The sequence below is a fragment of the Hemicordylus capensis genome, chromosome 5, assembly GCF_027244095.1.
Source record: "Hemicordylus capensis ecotype Gifberg chromosome 5, rHemCap1.1.pri, whole genome shotgun sequence".
In the NCBI taxonomy this organism is placed as follows: Eukaryota; Metazoa; Chordata; class Lepidosauria; order Squamata; family Cordylidae; genus Hemicordylus; species Hemicordylus capensis.
The window spans coordinates 254,782,728-254,804,749 of NC_069661.1; the positions used below are offsets into that span (position 1 = coordinate 254,782,728).

The following is a 22,022-nucleotide window of genomic DNA, read 5'->3' on the forward strand; positions in this document are numbered from 1 at the left end:
CTTAATAGACGAGGCTGCTGCAAGTTGCAAATCGAGCTTAACAGCCTCAGCCCACAACCTAGAAGAAATAAACAATCCAAGATCCCCTTTTGCTTTCCATGACAACACAGTCACGTTGCACTGGTTCATATTATGTCAATCAGCAGGGCCAGATGTGGAAGTTCCCTTAGGCGTGGCCTCCAAATTATTATCAATGAGTGTAGTGGTGCCATTGATCTTGCTGCTAAAGTGAGCCTCCAGCAGCTCTAATCTCATGAGTTGCTCAGATGGAAATTCCTGAACCGTTTAATAGATAGTCTGCTGCAAGTTGCAAATCTTGCACTGATATTGGGGAGGCAGGGCCATTGCTTAAAAGGGAATCAGACTATAATAAAAAGTATAAACATACCTAAAATAAATAATAAATTTCTATACCGCCCCTCCAAAAATAGCTCAGGGCGGTTTACACAGAGAAATAATAAATAAATAAGATAAGATGGATCCCTGTCCCAAAGGGCTCAACATCTAAAACGAAACATAAGATAGACACCAGCAACAGTCACTGGAGGTGCTGTGCTGGGGGTGGAGAGGGCCAGTTACTCTCCCCCTGCTAAATAAAAGAGAATCACCACGTTTAAGGGTGCCTCTTTTCCAAGACTGGTTGTACTTCTCCAGTCATCATTTCCTCACTCCCATTCTTTATCTCTGAATCTTGGTCATTCCTAAGCAGCATACCGGTAGGTTCAGAAAATGGCTCAGAAAGACCATCAGCTTTTCTTAGCTATCCTGACTTAGAGGTTTCCTGGGGACTCTTCAGAGCTCTTTGGTGGTGCCAGGGCGGGCTCAAGTCCCTCCATCTGTGTTGCTCAAACAACTGGCTCATCTGCCCACTGAGTATCGGAGAGTCTTGGCCTCTTTATCTCTGCTGAGTCACACGGTGTTTTAGTGGGCACATTATGGGAGAGGCAGTGGGGGCGGCTGCCTACGGCGGTGGCATTTTTTAAAGGAAATATTATATATGCATTTTTAATGTGTGTGGGGTGTGTGTGTGTTTTCACTTGACAGCGCAGCACGGCGGCAGCGGGTGCCTGCCGTGCAGGATGCAAAGAGGCAGTGGGTGGTGGAGAGAGCCGTGCGGCAGCGATAGGCAATCAAGTGGAGAGGGTGGCGATAGGCCCTATCCCAAGCCCGCCTACCTCCCAAATGAGAGCAGCCTCCCTTTATGCAATCGCTCTCATTTGGCAGGTAGGCGGGCTTGGGATAGGGCCTATCGCCGCCCTCTCCACCTGATGGCCTGTTGCTGCCTGGCTGCTCTCTCTGCCGCCATTGCCCCGTTGAGTCCCACACGGCATGCACTCGCCCGCCACCATCATAATTTGGGAGGCAGGTGGGTGGGCGGGTGCATGAGGAGCGTGCCCCGCCATGCTCCTGCGCAGCAGCAGTTTTAATTAACATCTTAATTTAATTAAACTCCCCCCCCTCTTGCTGCTGGGGCGGCAATTTTTGGCCGCCTACAGACAGCAAAGAGCTGAATCCACCTCTGGGTGTTTCCAGGAGAGCTTGGTTAATTGGCCTTTGGTTGGCAGTTGCAGCTGTTGGAGCTAGTGTTGCCTTGTGCTTCTCTGGTGGGGGAGAGTTGCTCAAGGCAGCACGAGACACTGTTGGGTTGAACCTTTGAGGGAGCAGAGGCCGTAATTGAATATCATGAAACACACGGATGAACTATTTGGAAGCTGGCCAGGAAAGCTTTTGTTTTAAATAGCATGAGTGGAATCACTGGCTGCTTAGATGTGAGCAGCACTCTTTTCTGTGATGCCGGACCCGGTAGCCACTCCAGGGCAGACAGGTCAATATGGCGAGATTGGCACTGTAGCAGTTGGCTCAGTGAATGGACCACTGCTTGCTTGCTATTCCGACGCTCTCTGTTTTCATTGCTATTTGTAGCATAATCTGTGTCATTTGTAAGGTCCATGTAGCACAAGAGTTATCAGCTTAGTTTGTGATTGCTTCTGCAGCACTGGATTTGTGTCATTATATGTCTTATTTATACTTGGCCTACATTTTATCTCATCATTATACAGTGCGGCTCACTGGTGCTCTGCTGAGGCTGATGTATTATTTACAGATTTTTGCATATATACCTCAAATAACTCTTTTAACTGACCCCCCCTTTTGTCCAAGAAAGTTCAACTTCTCTAATAAATCTATTACTGTCTGGGCCATGAGAAGAACATACTTTGCCTGGGAATCTGAAGGGGGTCTCAAGGGCATGGGGCATCTCTTGGTCTCTGATTGTAGAAGCGGGATTCATAGCTGCAGTTTTGTCCATTCCAGCTTTGGATTCAAAGCCTCAGCTTTGAAGGTATGCTGTGATTCTGACGAAGATCTTTGCCATTTTGTATTTCCCATCCTCTCCAATTAAGGTTAATCCAGATTTCTGGAGGCTCCAGGAGTTAATGGTCAAAACACCTCCTCCTCCGCAGATAATGTAATGTCCAGCCAGCTTGCTTAACAAATACCGGAATCAAGATTCCAGATAAGAGCAAAAGGGCATCCAAATAGAAGTCCAACAGTTAAAAGTTTCAAGAAATTTAGATAAAAGTTTTAAAAGGTCAATAAATTTAAGCCAGGCAGAAATTCTAGCAATGCTAGTGGGAGAGAAGTGCTTTGAAGCTGTTAACTCATTTTCTTCTTGGCTCCTCCCCTCGAGGAGGAAGGAAGCCACAGCATAGAGTTAGGGGTGGATTGGGGTTTTTTTTGGTTTTTGGTTTTTGTTTTGCCAAATTCTAGGGCAGATTTACTTAGCTTGTGCTTTATTTCCCACCAATTTTGGCAAAATTTACTTCTGGAGATTACAATTCTTGGCTGGGATAGAGGTTTAAAAAGAGGTTGAAAACCTCTACTTTAGAGGAACTTCTGAGTCATACTATTCAGTAAGTTAGTCTACATGTCAGCCAGTGTGTCTCTCTAATATTAAGCCGAAGTGAAGGCAAATCAGATCCTTAGTGAGGCTCATCTGCATTCCACTGGGGTCTTCAGCCTTTAGTTCACAGATCTCACTCTCTGTCTCTAACTCACTGGAGCTATTCTGACGATCAGTGGAAAGCAGGCTAAGGGTGCTTAGCCTGCTTTTCACCAATCTTGAGACTCACCGGGCTCGCAGCTGAGCCCGGTTGAGTCAAAGAGGGTCACCTGCTTATGTAGCCCTCCCCTAAGCCCGGGTTAGTGGAACGAGCACTCCACTAACCCGAACTTCCCGATTGTGAGTTGCTGCGGTGCAGCTCCGCGCTGCGGCTACTAAAAGCCACCTCCCGGCTCCAGGGGTCTCTCCAGCATGCCCTGCGTGCTTACGCAGGGCATGCTGGAGCTTCTGGGGGCCGATCGGCCCCCACTCCCCCCAGCACCCGCCAGCTCCATTCCTGAGCCGGCAGTCATGTGGACGGCCGGTTTGGCCGCCCAGAGCAGACTGTCTGCTCGTGTGTGGGGAGAGTGGGCTAAGCCTGCTCTCTCCGCTCACCCTTACAAAGTGGGTCTCACTGATCGTGAGACCCGCCTCATTGTCTGATATCCCAAGGAGCAGCCTCTACAGGAAGACACACCTCTGCACAATGGAGAGCTTTTCTGGCTGTGCTCCAGCTGTGCCCCTTTGGGTATGCAGCGGGGGGAGTGGATGTCGACAGTCTGCACTGCCTCTGGATGTGCCATGTTGTTGTAAATATGTTAGCTCGGCCAACCCAACAGGATTTCCAACCCCCTTCAGCACAAGACAGGTGAAATCCCAGCCTCCTCCTGATCAGCCTGAGTCCAAAGTCTGAGCCCTGACACATGTGCCTCTTAGGGACTTATTTTTGAGTGACATGGGGCACATCCAGAGGCAGTGCAGGCCATCAAAACTCACTCTCCCCTGCTGTGTGAACAAGGCTGTATGGCTGGAGGGGGGCTAGGGCAGCTCTCCATCGTGCAGATGTGTCTTGCTGTCACACTACCGGTGCTCTGCCCTGGATGCAAGCCTCTGCCTTTTCCAAAAATGGCTTCTTTTGTGCCTTCATGTGCACACTCGCCTCACTTCGACCCCCTCCCCTTTGCTGAGATTGGGGTGCCACCTTCCCCAAACTCGGCTGGCTTTCCCATCCCAAACATCCAGAGGGATCCCTGGATCCAGAAACCATCTTCCAGCAATGGGCTCCCATAAAGAGACATTTAAGGAACATTGATGATGCCGACGATGACAACAACAACAATTTCCAATTCCAGGCTTGGAATGGGCATCATTTTAAGACCGAACCGTATGATAGGCCTATTCACAATAATCAGATGGCAAGTCCAGCAGTACCAAACACTTGAAAAGCACACTCTGTTGGAGAGGTAAGCAAGAGGATGCTTGCCCATCCCGATCCCCTCCCACACAGCACTCTCCATGTCGTAAATCATTTTATTGGACCCCCACCACTCCATAGTTCCAAATTTTAGTTTTAGTTCTACCTCTCTAGTAGCAGAAGAAGATGCTCTACTCTATTCCTCTTCTCTCTTCAATAAAGCAGGGGTTTTCAGACTTGGGGCCACAGATGTATTTAATTTATTTACTTAATTTATTCTTTCATTCTGTTTCTATACTGCCCACACAAAACATCTGTAGGCAGTGTACAAAAAATGTTAAAATCAACACGTAAAACTGAAACAGTTAAAACAATTAAAAAAAAAGTCCATCACCAAAACGTGGTGGCTATTGTGACTGGGGATGATGGGAGTTGTAGTCCAACAGTATCTGGGGACCCAAGGTTAAGAATCCCTCCAGTAAAGACCAGGGGCGGGGGCAGATAGGAAGCATTCTCCCCCCCAGCATCCCAGTTATCCTGCGGCAGCAAGGATTCTCTTGCCCTGCCCCACAGCCTCCATTGCATGGGGACAGGATATTGCTCCTGTGGCTCTGATCTGATAATGTAATGTTTTTAACAAAACAAATTCCTGTTTTCCTGGCATCTAGAAAGGGTTGAATGTCAGTGGCCTCAATAAAGGTTTCTTAGGCAGCTCCCCTTTCGTACAAACCTGTTGGCTGACGGAAAGCCTGTTCCAACAGACGCTAGGGACATCGCACTAAGAAACAGATGTTGACCTTCTTACTCGGTGTAATGTCTCCAGTGTCTATCCGAAGAGGCCTTTTGGCAGCTAAGATCTGTGTGAAGTTCCTCTGGGTATTGCGGGGGGAGCATGGTGGTGTGCGGTGGCAGGCAGGCAAGGTGGGGGAGGAGGAGGAGTGATGGAAGAAAGGCCTACTTTTGCTTTTATATGACTGATGTTCTTTGGAAGAAATTGCACTGGGATTGGAAGAAATTGCACAAGGAAGAATTTCTTTGGAAGAAATTGCACCAGGGAGCTAAGATTGCATTGTAGTTTGAGGACTCCTTGGCCTGCCAGCAGAAAATCCAGCCAGATGGCTATCTGCATTCAGGAAGTTTAAAAAGACACATTTTCAGAAGGCAAGCCTCAGGCCTTTGCCACTCTGATAAATACTTATTTCTCATAGTAAACATTGCTCTATCAAAATCTGCTTGACCAGACACTGGGGCCAAAGAAATGTGTGTGTGCATCACAGAAAGAAATACCTCTGTCATGCCAGTTTTGACTGCCGAACCATAACTGCAGGCTTGTTCACATGATCACTGGCAGGGTAGGAGAAGCATCATCCAGCCTGGGCAGAGGAACATAGAAACATAGGAAGTTGCCATATACTGACTGAGTCAAACCCTTGGTCTATCTAGCTCAATATTGTCTTCACAGACTGTCAGCGGCTTCTCCAAGGTTGCAGGCAGGAATCTCTCTCAGCCCTATCTTGGAGATGCTGCCAGGGAGGAAACTGGGAACCTTCTGCTCTTCCCAGAGCGGCTCCATCCCCTGAGGGGATTCAAATGCAACCTGGGTGGACCCTGCTTAGCTAAGGGGACAAGTCATGCTTGCTACCACAAGATCAGCTCTCCTCTCATCCGGGCACCCATCTGGGATGGGTGTCATGTGCTGCTTGCAAACATTAAGGTAGGAGAAGGCTCTTCCTCCTATCTCCGTAAAATGAGAATCTGGGTAGGGCATGCTTGTCCTACCCAGCCACTTCCTTGCACATGATAATGTGCAAGGAGGAGAGGAGATTTGGTCTTAACAGAGAGGAGAGCTGGTCTTGTGGTAGCAAACATGACTTGTCCCCTTAGCTAAGCAGGGTCCACCCTGGTTGCATTTGAATGGGAGACTTGATGTGTGAGCACTGTAAGATATTCCCCAGAGGATGGAGCCCCTCTGGAAAGAGCAGAAGGTTCCAAGTTCCCTCCAAGGCAGCATCTCCAAGATAGGGCTGAGAGAGATTCTTGCCTGCAACCTCAGAGATGCGGCTGCCAGTCTGTGTAGACAATACTGAGCTAGATGGACCAAGGTTCTGACTCAGTATATGGCAGTTTCCTATTTCCTCCCCGCCCCCCATCATTCTCCCTGCCTCCTCCCCTATTGTGGGCACACAACCAAAATGTGCCTGGCTCTCCTACCAGGCTGGGTGCTTCTCCTATCCTGCCAGCTGTTGTATGAACAAGCCTAGGCTGCCTCCAGCCTTATCCATGTTTTGCTAGGTGGAGATCCAGCTGCAGTCTCTCCTCCCTCTTGAAATCAAAATCCAAAGGTCAAAGCCATTGAAATATATGTCAGTCAGGACTCCAGATTTGGCCCCAAAGGTCTTTGCTTGGAGGCTCAGCTGCTAAGAAAACAAATAGCCCCGCAAAGGCATTTGAAAGGAACAGTCAGCATCTGGCTTATCTTGACACTTAACATATTATAGCTTATAAAGGACACATTAAAGGTTAATGGGGAAAGGACTGATGTGAGAAGTGATTTCTTGACAGTAGGCCTGCATTTGTGTTTGTGTGACTGGTTGAAAGCATCATAGTAGCAACGTCACAGCGGTGGAAAACTGCAGAATCAAATGTGGCATTCTAATTTGGAGGGGCTCTTGGTGCAATCTGATTAGAGCATTTTTGTTTGCTGGTTTAGTTTTGACTTGGAAGAACCCTTGCTTTATTCCAGGAGATAATATTTTGTTTCTTAAGTCACTGAGAAGATAAATACACATGATAATCAATATTAAAGGTAAAGTGTGCCGTCGAGTCGATGTCAACTCCTGGCGCCCACAGAGCCCTGTGGTTTTCTTCGGTAGAATCCAGGAGGGGTTGACCATTGCCTCCTCCCGCACAGCACGAGATGATGCCTTTCAGCATATTCCTATATCGTGGCTGCCCAATATAGGTGTTTCCCAGAAACGTACCAGCAGGGATTCGAACCAGCAACCTCTGGCTTGCTAATCAAGTCATTTCCCCGCTGCGCCATCAGGTGGCTAGTAATTAGGCTAAGCCAGAAGTCCTCAGATGAGAACTGCATCTCAAAATGGGGAGTGGAGGGAGGATGAAACTTTTCGCCATCTTAGCTTATTTCACCACTGCTGCCAATTTCCCAGCAGTGATGGTCCTCCCCAGTGGCTGCCAACCACCATCTTTTGACAACACTGACACAAATATTTATATACCACTTTTCAACAGAAGCTTCCAAAGCGGTTTACAAACAAACAAACAAATAAATAACATGGCTCCCTGTCCCCAAAGGGGTCGCAATCTAAAAGAGAAACATAAGAGAGACACCAGCAACAGCCACTGGAGGGATGCTGTGCTGGGGTTGGATAGGGCCAGTTGCTCTCCCCCTGCTGAATTAAAGAGAATCACCACTTTTAAAGGGTACCTCTTTGCTCAGTTAGCAGAGGACAACAAATGTTCCCCCAACAAACTCTCCTCTAAGCAGTGCTACCTGAAGCCAAAACCTAAAACAGGGACCGATACATTCATTCATTCATTCATTCATTCATTTGATTTGCATACCGCCCTTCCAAAAATGGCTTAGGGCGGTTTACACAGAGAAATAACAAATAAATAAGATGGCTCGCTGTCCCCAAAGGGCTCACAATCTAAAAAGAAACGTAAGATAGACACCAGCAACAGTCACTGGAGGGATACTGTGCTGGGGGTGGAGAGGGCCAGTTACTCTCCCCCTGCTCAGTAAAAGAGAATCACCACGTTAAAAGGTGTCTCTTTGCCCAGTTAGCAAGGATTAGCATTTGATGCATTAGGTTTGTTCACACAATTAAGAATTGGCTAGGATGGTGGTTTGGGAGCTATGTGCACTCCTGTTTTCCAGACGTCTGTGAGTAAAAAGCAAGGTAAGAGGGGGAGGAAGTGATCATGTGCCAAGCAGTGGCTGGGCCGGAGGGCTTTCATCCAAGCTCATTAAAGAACTGCTACAATTGCTGGATAGGAGGGAGCCTTTCAACTCAGCTGCTGCTGAGCAGACAATCACTTCCTCCCCCTCCTACCTTGCTAGTTTCTCACAGATGATCAGCAAACAGGAGCATGCATAGCTCCCGGACTAGGGTAAGCGATGTCTCCTACCCTAAATTGGATCCTGTGAATCAGCCTGACATCCTGACTAACAGCGTGTTTGTGAAAGGATGCTGTGCCAGCCACTTATGCTAAATCTGGAGCTTGCGTTCCAGATTAAAGTTGTGCTGCCTCAAGCATGCTTGCATTAGCACAACAGTTGCACAACCAGTGGCATGCCTCGTTTGTTTTAAAGGGAACTTCAAAGCAAGAGTGCTATAGTGTTGTTCTGCAGACCCCCAGTTTTTGGCACAACGATGTGATCTTCCTGTACTAGTGTAACTTTGCTCATTACGCAAGAGCTCTGTTAGTCGGGATGTCAGCCATTCTCTCCTCTGCATTGAATAGCAGCTGATGGGGGCACATGCAAGAGTGGACCACAATGCATAAGCAAGAGGTTTCCATCCTTTGCACTCCTCCTGCTTTTTCACGAAGAATTCCCCCCTGGAGTGGTTCTTTGCCTCCAAAGGTGCCACTCCTGCAGATGTTCCGCGGAGGTATTTTCAGTGGGTTCCAGCGGCGTAGCAAGGCGGAAGTGGGCCCTAGGACAAGAAGTGAGGCCCTGGGAGAGGGTTGCTGCCCTCTTTTCCTCTCTTGTGGGCTTCCTTGATGTCCCTGGTTGGTCACTGAGTGAAGCAGGATGCTAGACTAGATGGGCCTTTGGCCGAATCCAGCAGGTCTCTTTTTATGTTCTTCAGTGAAGATGGGCCATCCCTGCCCTCTATACCCCTGCCTCCTTCTTTGACAAGGCAGGAGGGGGAAAGTGAAGAGCAAGCCGCTTCTCAGCTGATGAAACCCCCCTCCCTCAGGGGCCCAGGGACATTACCCCCCACTCCCCCTGTTCAGTTATAGCTACCCCTGGTGGGTTCAAAGGGCTGAAGACCTCTTCCACCTGCACCATCATCCTTAACTAGGCAGGATCTTCCATGGCTACTACTTGAAGGGGGGGAACTCTACGGAGGTTATGTCATGGGCCAAACTATAATGTAGTTTAGCCCTCAGCAGTGTTCCCTGTAACAGGGAATTCCAGATGTTGTTGACCACAACTCCCAACATCCCCAGCTGCAATGGCCTTTGGCTGGGGATGATGGGAGTTGTAGTCAACAACACCTGAGGATCTCAGATGGCATTAGGTGTGTTGCTGGCAAATTCTGAATGTATCTGAAATCTAGTGGTGAATTCTGAGATATACACCCCTTTTAGTTTTGAGGAATGACTCCTGGATAAATGTGATGGAAGCTAGCACAGGTGCAGAAGGTCCCCCATGCCATATTGTCCTGTGCCAGAAGTTTGGATTGCTGTCCCAGTGGCCCTTGCGGGGGTATCCATCACTTTCCTTTTTCAGTTGTGAGTTCTTTGAGGAGAGGGAACCATTTTTAAATTTATTGTTATGTAATCTATTTTGTGAACCTTTTGCTGAAAGCGGAATAATAATGAATGAATGAATGAATATTTATATATCACCCTTCATCCTAAGACTCCGGGTCAGTTAACAGCAAGATAAAAACAATTCCATAAAAAACATATTAAAAAGAACAAACACAGCTAAACGTTGAAAAAAGCAAAGGATGGCTCATTGCCCCAAAGCCTGGATAAAAATAGTCATTCAAGCACTTTCATCAGCCTTATTCATCTCCTCCAAGGCCTCTTCATGTAAAGTAACTCAACCGTCACTTTCATTAAACCACTGATGGAACCATAACTTCTTTTTAACAGGGGGAAGAAGGAATTGTAGGCGTCCGTGGTCCTGTTGGCATGATGGTAAGAGCAAGTTAAGCCTAGCCAGGAATATGAGGCCTGGCTCTTAGTTTGGAATAATGAGCCATCAGCTGCTATTTATTTCAAAGAATTCCCCTTGTCTGAGAATCACTAAAACTGTTTTGGAGGGCTTAATTTGAATACATGTGTCAGAATTTGAGGGCTATGGATGGGACTTACTGGAATCTTCAGTACATCGGTCAGATTCTGGTGAGTTCTCTATGCATTGCCATGCTAACTCTTTCTTGCTTTACACACATCTTCATGCACATACCTTTTAAGCACAAGTGCACTGCATCATAATATTTGTGAACTACATTCTTGCATGCATGTTGTTCTCACACATGTGAATCACACTCACTGCTCTGCATTCAGTGTAGCTATACACTACAGTGCCCATGATGCTGTGTGGACACAGTCTATACAATATGCTCTGAGGCTCCAGAGGTCTGGAGACTCTGTCAAAGTAGCAGTGACTTATTCCATGCACCACTTAATCAGGTGGCAAGATAAGGCAACTGCAGGTCTGGTCTTTGTTGCACGTCAACACCACCACTACAAGTGGGAGGAGTGTGTATTGGGACTCCGGTGTCCTGAGGAGCCAATAGGGTACTGTATGGCTTTATGTAGGGAGGAGAGCTGATCTTGTGGTATCAAGAATGAATGTCTCTTTTACTAAGCAGGGTCTGCCCTGGTTTGAATTTGAATGGGAAGCTGCACGTGTGAGCACTGTAAGATATTCCCCTGAGGGGATGGGGCCACTCTGGGAAGAGCACCTGCCTGCTTGCACACAGAAGGCTCCAAGTTCCCTCCCTGGCAGCATCTCCAGGTAGGGCCAAAAGTGACTCCTGCCTGCAGCCTTGGAGAAGTCAGTGTAGCCTGTCAGTGTAGACAATACTGAGCTAGATGGACCAAGGGTCTGACTCAGCATAAGGTAGCTTCTTGTGTAACTGCGGTTCCAGACTGGCTCTTCCCTTTGAGCAACTTACCACCAAATTGCAGATTGAGCTTCTCACAGTCTGCTTGAATGTGAGCCTCTGCTGAATCCATTGGCTTGCATCAGCATAACCATTGCATAACCATGGGCTGCATAAAGGCAGCTGTCATGACTAAGTTTAATAGTTTTAACCTTTTAAATTTTAAATTGTTGTAACGTTTTGACCTTTTTATTTGTTGTTTTTATTATTTTGTTGTAAACCGCCCAGAGACTTGCGTTTTGCACGGTATACAAATATGTTAGGTAGATAGATAGATAGATAGATAGATAGATAGATAGATAGATAAGCCTTTCCAGCAGACCCCTCTGATCATGACCTCAGTTTAGAGAAGTGAACCTGCCCCAGAAATCTTGTTGCTCCCAGGGAACTCCCTGCCTCTGTGAGGGGAAGGATGTAATGACTTCCTGGGGAATGATCCTCTGAGTCTGACCGGGAGTGGGGTGTCATGAACCCAGCGTTGCAGGCACCATTGCCAGGGATGGGCAAGAAAGGTTTAGAGGATGGAGCAGAGAGAGCCATGGACCTCATGGCCATGGATCTCTTGAAGCCACCACCACAGCCACATCCTGAAGAAACATCTTTGCCCTTATCCTCCAGATCTGAAGACAAGGGAGTCTCATCCCTCTGCAATGGAGTCACCCCCCGCATTAGGAGCCTATCTCTGCAGAATAGGTCCCGGCCCCTTTAAGCCTCTGCAGTCCCTGGAAGAGAGGGGAGGAGCCTGAAACAGGAGTCCTAGGTCTGCACTATATAAGGCCTCAGTACTGTGAGCTGTTGCTGAAGCAACATCTTGTTCTCTGGAATGGATGCTCAGCCCTGCCTGGGAGCGCACCAATTCCTGATCTCAGCAGTCCTGACATCAGTTCTTGATCCTTGCTGAACCTGACCTCACCTCACCTAGACCAACAGGACCAGACAAGTCCGGACCTGCCTTGCTATCTTACTGTCTTTTGATTCCTTGCCCTGGTCTGCACCTCATGCAGGACAGAAGGAGGACCAGAGCCCAGTCCTGGACTCCCAACACTGGGCCAGACCCTGAGAGAGGTGCCCTGAGAGAGCTCCCCAAACAACCTCCCCAGATCCCCAAAACATGAGCCCCTTGAAGTGGCATGATTAGAACGTGATCTGATACTATCCGGGAGTGTTTCCACACAGGGCTGTTACCGTGGAGCTCCTTTGGAAAAGAGTGTGTGCATTACAACACTGGCCAGACTTACCCCGAAGTCCATTCAAGATCTTTGGAAGCACCCCACATACAATTTAGGCTTTGTCTTCTGAATTCTAGCTTGTCTCGATGTATTTCTAGGTTTTTTAAATCCTGGTTTTAGGCAGGTTTTTCTTAAAACACTGCAGCAAATACCAGGGAGAGGCACTAGCTAGAGTATTTACATAATCATTAACATGACAAGAGGAAAGCACTCTTTAGCAATGCAAATAGAACTTTCGTGCCTAGATGTGAAGGGGGGGACCAGTTTGGAGGAAGCAATCACTTTGAAAGTTCTAGTTACAAAACCTCTGTGAATGCTGAAGTTGACATTTTTGAACAATATTAGTTTGCTTGCTTAAGGTTTTCGCTGGTTAAAAAAAGATTTTACCAACAAACTGAGGTAAAGCACACCACACATGTGTTGGGGGAAAGGGAAGAAATCTGTTAGTGTATACTAATGCTCCCAGTCTAGGACATGAGGTTTTGAAGGCAACGTTGTCTGTCTCCCCATGGAGCTCCCAAACTCACACTCACTCTCCCTCCCTCCTTCCATTGGCTAGAAGGAAAACACGGAGGCATGCAATGTGAACCTGCACAAAAAGAGAACCTGAGAGCAAAGGGGAGGGGCTGCTTCCCTCATGCCGCGAGTGTAATTCAAAGTGGCTCTGCTCAACATTTACCCCGAGAGCTGGAAGCTATGTGTGGGAAAGCTCTGGCCAGTGAACGCACTTTGAATTAGACTCACAGTATTAGGGAAGCTGCCCCTCCCCTCTCTGCTCTGAGTTTTCTTTTGTGTAGGTTCACATACAGCTCGCTTCTATGTTTTGCTTGTGGCCAATGGCCACACCTCCCTTTCCCCCCACGAGGGTTTAGTACTGTAAGTAAAACACCCTCTGTGATCTGACTCTGTTGAAGTCAACAAACACACACACCTGCTTAATTAGCCATCAGCCTTGACTTTCTATTCTGCCCCCCATGACCCCAACACACACACACATACAAGTCCCCAGCATGTGTCAGCCTTCCTGCAGCATCACCTCTGCTTTGGCAGCCCCCTTCCAGCTGTATGCGCCTCAAACTGCATCCCTTGTTGTCTCCTGGCATTTCTTGGGCAGACAGAGGTGGAGCCACCATTGGGCCAACAGGTTCAAAGAACCCGGGCTGCGTCCAATCAGGGGCAGCGTTTCGTGGCCCCAACATGCCCCCCGCGTCTGACATCAGACGCGGGGGTGCTAGTTTAGCTTCCAAGCAGGGGCCGTGTGGCCCCTTTGGGAGCTAAACTAAGGCTGGCACTGCATTCGCAGCACCAACCGGGAGCGGCTGTTCCCTGCTAAGGCTCCGTTCCCTGTCTCAAGGCTCCATTCGGGAGCCAGACTATGCCTCCCCCGCATCTGACATCAGACACAGGGGGCAGGGTCAGCAGGGCAGCTGCCATGGCCACACATGGGCTGCCGGCGGTCCCGCTCCTCTCCTGTGGGCAGAGTTGATGTTCCTTTTTCTGTTCTCTTCATTGGGACAGGACTTGCATTTTCTGAAGGAAGCCTTCCTCCCTCTTATAGCTTGCACTCTCACTGAGCAGATGCTAGGATAGCAAGGAAATGCTCCTTTTCTGCAAGGAAAGCCCTCTGCAGACTGCAAATTCTCTCTCCTTCCTGGATCCACTCCCTCCAAAAACTTTCAAAGAGCAGAAAAGAGAGAAACCCACTCTTTGCCTCTGGGCAGCTTTCTACAGTACTTGCATTTCATAGGGGTGACTTGCTCTTATCATGTTAATGTGAAGAATTGCGTCAGCACCTGCTTCGATTTATCTCCAAAAACTCCAGGGTAAAACGAGATTTTAAAAACTTGCACAGTCAGTCATGTTTATTTACAGTCATAGACCAAAATTTAAAGCATACATAACAATACACATGATATAATAATAATATATACATGATATAAACAGAGACATAAACTCATCCTAATCAGCAGTTTCCAGTTTGAATAATCTGGTTTACCATCTGTTGTCTAGCATTCTTAGCTGCCTCACAGAACTTGGCAACTTTAATTGTTACTTCCTCTTTCTGATCTGAGAGCAGATAGTTGACGTAGAATAAATCTGTATGTCCTGGGAAGTCAGCCAGTAATGAGGAAATATAACGAGATCGAAAGTCCCTATAGAAGAAACAGCGGAGTAAAATATGAAAGATAGACTCCTGTTCTCCAGAGCCACAAGGGCATAGTCTCTGCTCTTTTGGTATCCCTCTGAATTTACCTTCTAGTTCAGCTGAAGGTAACACATTAAATCTGGCCAGTGTGAACATCCTGCGGTACTTAGTAATGGTAATCTTGTCCAAGTAATTCGCAGGTTTAGTATTATACATTTGTAGTCCCAGGAAAACTTCTTTAGAGATTAAAGATTGATCAGTCTGCATTTCCATGTCATAGATACGCTGCTTTAGTATCAGTCTTGCATGAGAAAAACCCATTTCTAATAAACCATCCGGACTAAAGCCATATAAACTTATTTGGTGAGATATTGACCACTTCCAACTAGAGTTAAATTTATCAATAAAAATTAGGTGAGCAAGGCCTGTAGAGAAGAAAGACAATCTTAACCAGAAGCTCAAAATGGAAAACCACATCCGGGCTTCCATCTTAGGCATACCAGTGTCAACCCTCAATATTACATTGGGAACACATCTAGGGATCTGTAAAATAGATCTCAAAAACTTTGTCTGAACTACCTCTAGAGTAGAGTAGAGTAGAGTTAGTATACGGGCCCAACTGCGACCCATAGAGCAGCTGAGAGCAGGCTTTAGCTAGAAATAGCTTAAGGGCGGCTGGTACAAATTGAGCCCCATCTTGATGGAAATATGATTGGATGGCCAATGCCGATTTACGTGCATTTTGAGTAACATATTGCAGATGTGCTTGGCGTTTCGTAGAGGCCTGGAAAACAACCCCTAGATAAAGGTCTTAACCTGTTCTAATTTATGTCCAGCCAAAGACCAGTTCAAGGTCTTCGGGTGTTTAGCCAAGGCCAGAATTTTGGTCGTGTTATAATTGATTTCCAGAGCATATTCATGGCAAAAAGTAGCCAAAGTGCAAAGCGCTCTACGAAGACCAACAGGAGTCTGAGATAAAATCACTGCATCATCTGCATAGAGCAGAATATTAACCTGTCTATTGGCCAATTTAGGTGGATGAAAAGATGGATTATTAATAATATCCACAATGGGGTTAATATAATAATTGAAAAGAGCTGGAGCAAGTATACAACCTTGCCTCACTCCTCGAAAGGTAGGGATTTCCTTAGTGAGGATTCCAGCTGAACTGCATCGGACCTTCAGACGTGAATTCTTATGAAGTTTATAAATTAGAAGTAGCAAACGTCGATCAATAGTGGAGTTAAACAACCTTTCCCATAATTTGTCTCTGGATATGGAATCAAATGCCGATTTAAAATTCACAAAGGCAGCAAAAAATGTGGAACGGGATAAATTAGAATATTTCTCCGCTAGATGTTGTAAGACTAAAGCATGCTCAATAGTAGAATGATTGGCCCTAAAGCCTGCCTGCTCATCAGCCAGCACCTGCTCTTTGTCCATCCAATCCTGAAATTTGTTGAGTAGGTGAAGTGCATACATTTTGCCAATAGTATTAAGAAGGCTAATAGGGCAATAATTAGATGGTAAATGTCTTTGGCCTCTCTTGTATATAGGAATTACAATCGCCAATCCCCATTGACTAGGGGGCGAGGTCGTCTGGTCAATAGCTGTAAACAAAGAGGCTAATACCAGCAGCCACCAATCCATGTTATTCTTGATGGCCTCCACCGGCAAATTGTCTGAGCCGGGGGCCTTACCAGTTTTAAACTGGTTCACTATTGAGGCAATCTCTGTGCATGATACTGGAGTCCACTCAAGTAATAAGTTAGGGTCCAGTTCCTGTTCTATTCGTAAGAATGTTGTAGTTGTTCCCTCTCTAGCACATAGAGCATGGAAATATTCAGTCCATTCTCTAACAGGTATATAAAAAGATGGTGGGGAAGGTCTAAATTTAGGAGAAGATGATACCAAAGACCAGAACAAAGACACATTTTTAGCCTGTGCTGCAAAGATAAGACGCTGCCAATATGACCTTTTAGCCTCCCCCCCCCCCTTTTTTTTTTTTTGGCAAGTAAAATGTTATAAAATCTTTTTTTTTCCAATCAAATCTTGGGAAGTGACCTGGTTAGAGTTAGATCGATAGAGATTGTAAGAGTTAATAAGATCCGTTTTTGCTGCACGGCATTCATAATGGAACCATGGCTGGGAAAATCCAGCACGGGGCTTAGTATTTTAAAAATTGTTAACAGTTAAAATTGGGTAGAAAGAGCATATTAAACTGTTATAATTTTCCATTAAAATATGGCTATCTGCAGCATCTATCATTTTAGCACGATATTGCATGCAAGCCTCAGTCTTTACGTGGTTAGTAACACGTTCATTTAACTGGAAGGTCCATTTAAGTCGTCTGGGATGGATTGCAAAAAACTTGTACATAAATCGGGATGAAATGAAATCCGGAAGAGAAAGCCCGATTTGTGTGTGGTGTGCTTCCAAAGACATCGAACTGACCTTGGTGGGAATCTAGCTTCAGTGAGAACAAACACCCTCCCTTCAGGAGGAGATTCCAGGTAAAGCCCCTGTGTGAGGAGGCTCCTGGAAAGATATCCTGAGCTTAGAGGTATCAAAAAGCTTGGTTTACCTCTGACTGCTGTCCATGGTGCTGCAATCCAGCTTGCCTCGCCTCCATGCCTTCCAGACCTCAGAGGCTCTTTTCCACAAGGTGGGACAGGACAAAGGCCATGTTGGCATATTCCAAACTCAGGACTGGTGCACTGAACTATTTGAGTCGTTATGGAGTTTGAACAAGTTCCTGCATCAACCCACCAACCACTAAAGCTATTAGTTTCCCAATCAATGTCCATTTGAAGAGGCAAAAGGTATGATGAGTTATTCAGTGGCACCTTGGTGAATGGTTCATAAGAACATAAGAAAAGCCCTGCTGGATCAGGCCCAAGGCCTATCTAGTCCAGCGTCCTGTTTCACACAGTGGCCCACCAGATGAGGGAATGCACTCTCTCCTACTGTTACTCCCCTGCAACTGGTATTTAGAGGCATTTTGCCTCTGAGGCTGGTGGTGGCCTATAACCCTCAGACTAGTAGCCATTGAAAGACCTGCCCTCCATGAATTTATCTAGTCCCCTCTTAAAGCCATTCAGACTGCTGTGACCACATTGCTGCCACATCTTGTGGCAGAGAATTCCATAGGTTGATTATGTGTTGTGTGAAAAAGAGATTCCTTTTGTTGGTCCTAAATTTCTTGGCAATCAGTTTCAAGGGATGACCCCAGGTTCTAGAGTTATGCAAGAGGGAGAAGAATTTCTATCAACCATGCATGATTTTATAGACCTCTATTATGCCTCTCCTCAGTTGTCTTCTTTTTCTAAACTAAAAGCCCCAGGTGTTGTAGCCTTGCCTCATAAGGTAGGTGCTCTGATCATTTTGATTGCCCTCTTCTGCACCTTTTCCAGTTCCACATTCCTTCTTAAGATACAGTGACCAGAACTGTATGCAGTACTCCAAATGTGGCCGCACTGTAGATTTGTATAAGGACGTTATAAAATTAGCAGTTTTATTTTCAAACTGCTTCCTAAAGATTCCAAGCATGGAATTGGCCTTTTTTTGCAACTGCCACACATTAAATCAACACTTCAACTAGCTGTCCACCACAAGCCCAAGATTCCTATGGCTCAGATCCTATCAGTGTATATGTGAAGTTGGGGTTTACTCCAACTTCCATCACTTTACAATTGCCAACATTGAACCACTTTTGCCATTTTGTTGCCCATTCCCCCAGTTTGGAGAAATCCTTTTGGAGCTCCTCACAATCTGTTTGGGATTTCACTACCCAAATGTTTGGTATCATCTGCAACTTTGGCCACCTCGCTGCTTACCCGTACATCTAGATCATTTATGAATAAATTAAAAAGCACCGGTCCCAGTACAGATTCCTGGGGGACTCCACTTCTTACTTCTCTCCATTGCCTGAATGTCAGGCAGTGGGGGCAGGAGTCCACCCGATGCAATTGCCCCAGGCACAACAGGCAGTGCGAATGTGTCTGTCAACTCCAGAGCGCTGAGTTTTTAAAATTCCTAATAATTTAAATTTAGGAGCAAAGTTCTTTCAATAATTTAGCCTGCTTTGGAATATAAGGACTCGGTTGAGCTGTGGCCCTTGTTGGGGTAACATCTGTGTCATTTGTCGAGCTTTCCCAAGTGCGCAGATCTTGCAGATATTCACTACACTGCCTTTTATACTACTACTACTACTACTACTCCTACTACTACCACCACTACTTATATTCTGCTTCTCAACTAAGTTTCCAAAGTGGTCTAGATAGAAAAATTAGAAATGAATGAATGGACCGGGTCTCACGATCAGCGAGACCCGGTCTTACCTGGTGAGCGGGAAGAGCGGGCTAAGCCCTGGGCGGCCGGATCGGGCGCCCACATGATGTCCGTTGGGGGGAGCGGGGGGCTGTGCAGCCCCTGCAAGCCCCAGTATGCCCTGCGCAGGTGCGCAGGGCATACTGGGGAGACCGCCGAGCCGGGAGGCGGCTTTTCGCCTCCCGGCCGGGGATCTACTCATGAGTAGGCACAGTGCAAAGCCACACCGCGGCTACTCACAAGCCTAAAAAGCAGGTTTGATGGAGCGCTCGCTCTGCAAACCTGCTTTTTAGCAGGGGTTCTCCAGCGGGTTACCCGCTCAAGAACCACCAGGCTCAGCTGCGAGCCCGGTGGTTCTTACAACCAACAAAAATCAGGCTAGGCTCTCCTAGCCCGGTTTTTGTTGGTTGTGAGAATTGCCCCAATGACTCAATGAATGAATAAGATGGTCCCCTGTCCGCAAAGGGCTCACAATCTAAAAAGAAACATAAGATAGACACCAGCAACAGTCACTGGAAGTACTGTGCTGGGGGTGGAGAGGGCCAGTTACTCTCCCCCTGCTAAATAAAGAGAATCACCACGTTAAAAGGTGCCTCTTTGCCAGGTTAGCCAAGTTACATGAGAGAAATAAATCTTTGTAACCATGGCTGCTGTGTACTTAGGAACACAGGAAGCTGCCATATACTGAGTCAGACCCTTGGTCTATCTAGCTCAGTATTGTCTTCACAGACTGGCAGCGGCTTCTCCAGGGTTGTAGGCAGGAATCTCTCTCAGCCCTATCTTGGAGATGCCAGGGAGGGAACCTGGAACCTTCTGCATGCAAACATGCAGATCCTCTTCACAATTCAGCCCCGTCCCCTAAGGACATCTTACAGTGCTCACATGTGTAGTCTCATATTAAAATGCAAATTAGGGTGGACCCTGCTTAGCAAAGGGGACCATTCATGCTTGCTACCACAAGACCCGCTCTCCTCCCCTAGAGCTATATCCCAGAGTGATCATTTTATGCAACCCTTGCTTTTGGCATCCTCAGTTTTTCTCACTCATGTGTTTTCAGGGACAAAATGGCCTTACAGGGCTGAAAGGTGAAAGGGTAAGTAGCAAAAGGTGGGATCTTACTGTTGAGCATCTTTGATAGATGAACCCTTTTCCCCCCTGCAAAAAAAAAAAAAAGACTCCCTGAGATGTTGATAGCAGGAAAGTAATACAACTTGATCCCCTTTATCCCATGGTATTGTCTTTCTCTTGGGCATGTCTGTATGGGGATTATTTAAACGGGTTCTCAACCTTGGGTCCCCAGGTGTCGTTGGACTCCAAATCTCATCATCCCCAGCCACAATGGCCTTTGTAGAGGATGGGAGTTGTAGTCCAACAACAACTGGGGACCCAAGACTGAGCGCCCCTGATTTAAGCACATCTGATTTTTATGTATTATTTATTTAAAATATTTATACCCCTCCCCTCCAGTACACTACTGCTTGCGGCGGCTCACAACAATTAGACAGATACCATGTAAAATAAAAGTTAAAAAATTAACCAGAGTAAACAAATTAAAAGTCAGGCTAAAACCACAATCAGAATTAATTAAGCTTCAAATTAAAAGTTATTTTAAAAGCTAAGCTTTGAGAACTATAAAAACTAAGAACTAAAGAACCTACCAGATATAACCAAAGATGGAGCATTAAAAAGCCTCTTTAAAAAGATGTGTTTATAATTGTCTTTTAAAAACACTGAGGGAGGGAGCATGGTGAAGCTCTTCAGGGAGGGTGTTCCAAAGCCGAGGAGCCACCACGAAAAAGGCTCTGTCTCTAGTCCCCGCCAGCCGGATCCAGGGGCGGCTCGTGAACTCTCCTCGGGGGGGGGGTCTTTAAGGTAAACCCAGCCAGCGGCCAGGTGAGTGGCAGAGGCGATTCCCCGCCGTGGGGGCTGCTGGGCGGCACGGAGCGCTGGCTCTGTTTATCTTAAAGAAGCCACCCGCCGCCCTCCTGGAAGAGAGTTCACGAGCCCCCCAGCTGGATCTCTGTTAGTGGCAGGGCCATGATGAGCAGAGGGCCCTGGCAGGTTCATAGAAGTCCACTTCCTCTCTGCACCATGCATTTGAAGCACTTGTGTCCAAGTTCACTTTTAAAATGAACCCAGGTACAGTCATTCATGCAAATACATGTACGAGTGTACAGACATATGTACACTCATGCAGCATAATGTCTGAATCAGGTTAGAGATGTCTCAGCTGGTAGGGAATGAGTAGCTTTTGCAGGATGAGATTTACAATGGTAAGTTTTAACTGGACTGGCATAACGTTATAATTTTTTAAATCCCTAAAACTGAGATTCAAAATCTGATTTTCAAAATTTAGCTGCTATTACTTGCAGCCAACATTTTGGTACCTAGAGCAGGACAGGAACTATGGTTGGACTGGAGACAGCTGAAGCCCTTTTATGTATGTTGCAGGGATTGGATTGCTGCAATGTGCTGTATGTGGGGCTGCCCTTGAAGATGACTCAGAAGTTTCATCTGGTCCAGAATGCTGCTGCAAGGATGCTCGTGGGCGCAAGTCGCTTCATGAGTGTCACACCCATCCTGCGGCAGCTTCATTGGTTACTGGACCGCTTCCAGGCTAGATTCAAGGTGCTGGTTTCGACCTTTAAAGCTCTACACGGCTTGGGGCCGGGGTACCTGTCGGACCGCATTCACCTATATGAAGGACTAGAGACAGGGCCTTTTCGGTTGTGTTCCCTCAGCTCTGGAACATCCTCCCTGGAGAGCTTCACCATGCTCCATCCCTCAGTGTTTTTAAAAAACAACAAAACATCTTTTTAAAGAGACTTTTTAATGTTTCACCTATTGCTTATATCTGGTAGGTTATTTAGTTTTTACAATTCTTAGTTTTTAGGTTTTTTAAATAACTTTTAGTTTGAAATTTTAAAATCTGTAATTCTGATTGTGGTTTTAGCTTGGATTTTTAACTTGTTTAGCTTAATTTGGTTAATTTTATTAGTCTGATTTTACATTGTAATTATTTTATGAATGTAGTGAGCTGCCTGGAGGGGCGGGGTATAAATATTTTAAATAAATAAATTCTGTACCTGCGTTCAGCATAGCGTGTGAATGACTGTACCTGTGTACAGATCTGTACCTGTATACATGG

The 22,022-nt window shown here is 46.5% G+C and overlaps 1 protein-coding gene across 1 annotated transcript in view; it reads left to right on the forward strand.

Annotated features, from left to right (window-relative positions):
- LOC128325827 (collagen alpha-1(VII) chain-like) overlaps positions 1 to 22,022 on the forward strand; it is a 154,446-nt gene that overhangs the window by 74,750 nt on the left and 57,674 nt on the right. Inside the window, exons 31-32 of the mRNA XM_053251666.1 lie at positions 10,152 to 10,196; positions 19,932 to 19,967. Of these exons, the coding sequence (XP_053107641.1) occupies positions 10,152 to 10,196; positions 19,932 to 19,967 (81 nt within the window). The remainder of the gene's footprint in view (positions 1 to 10,151; positions 10,197 to 19,931; positions 19,968 to 22,022) is intronic.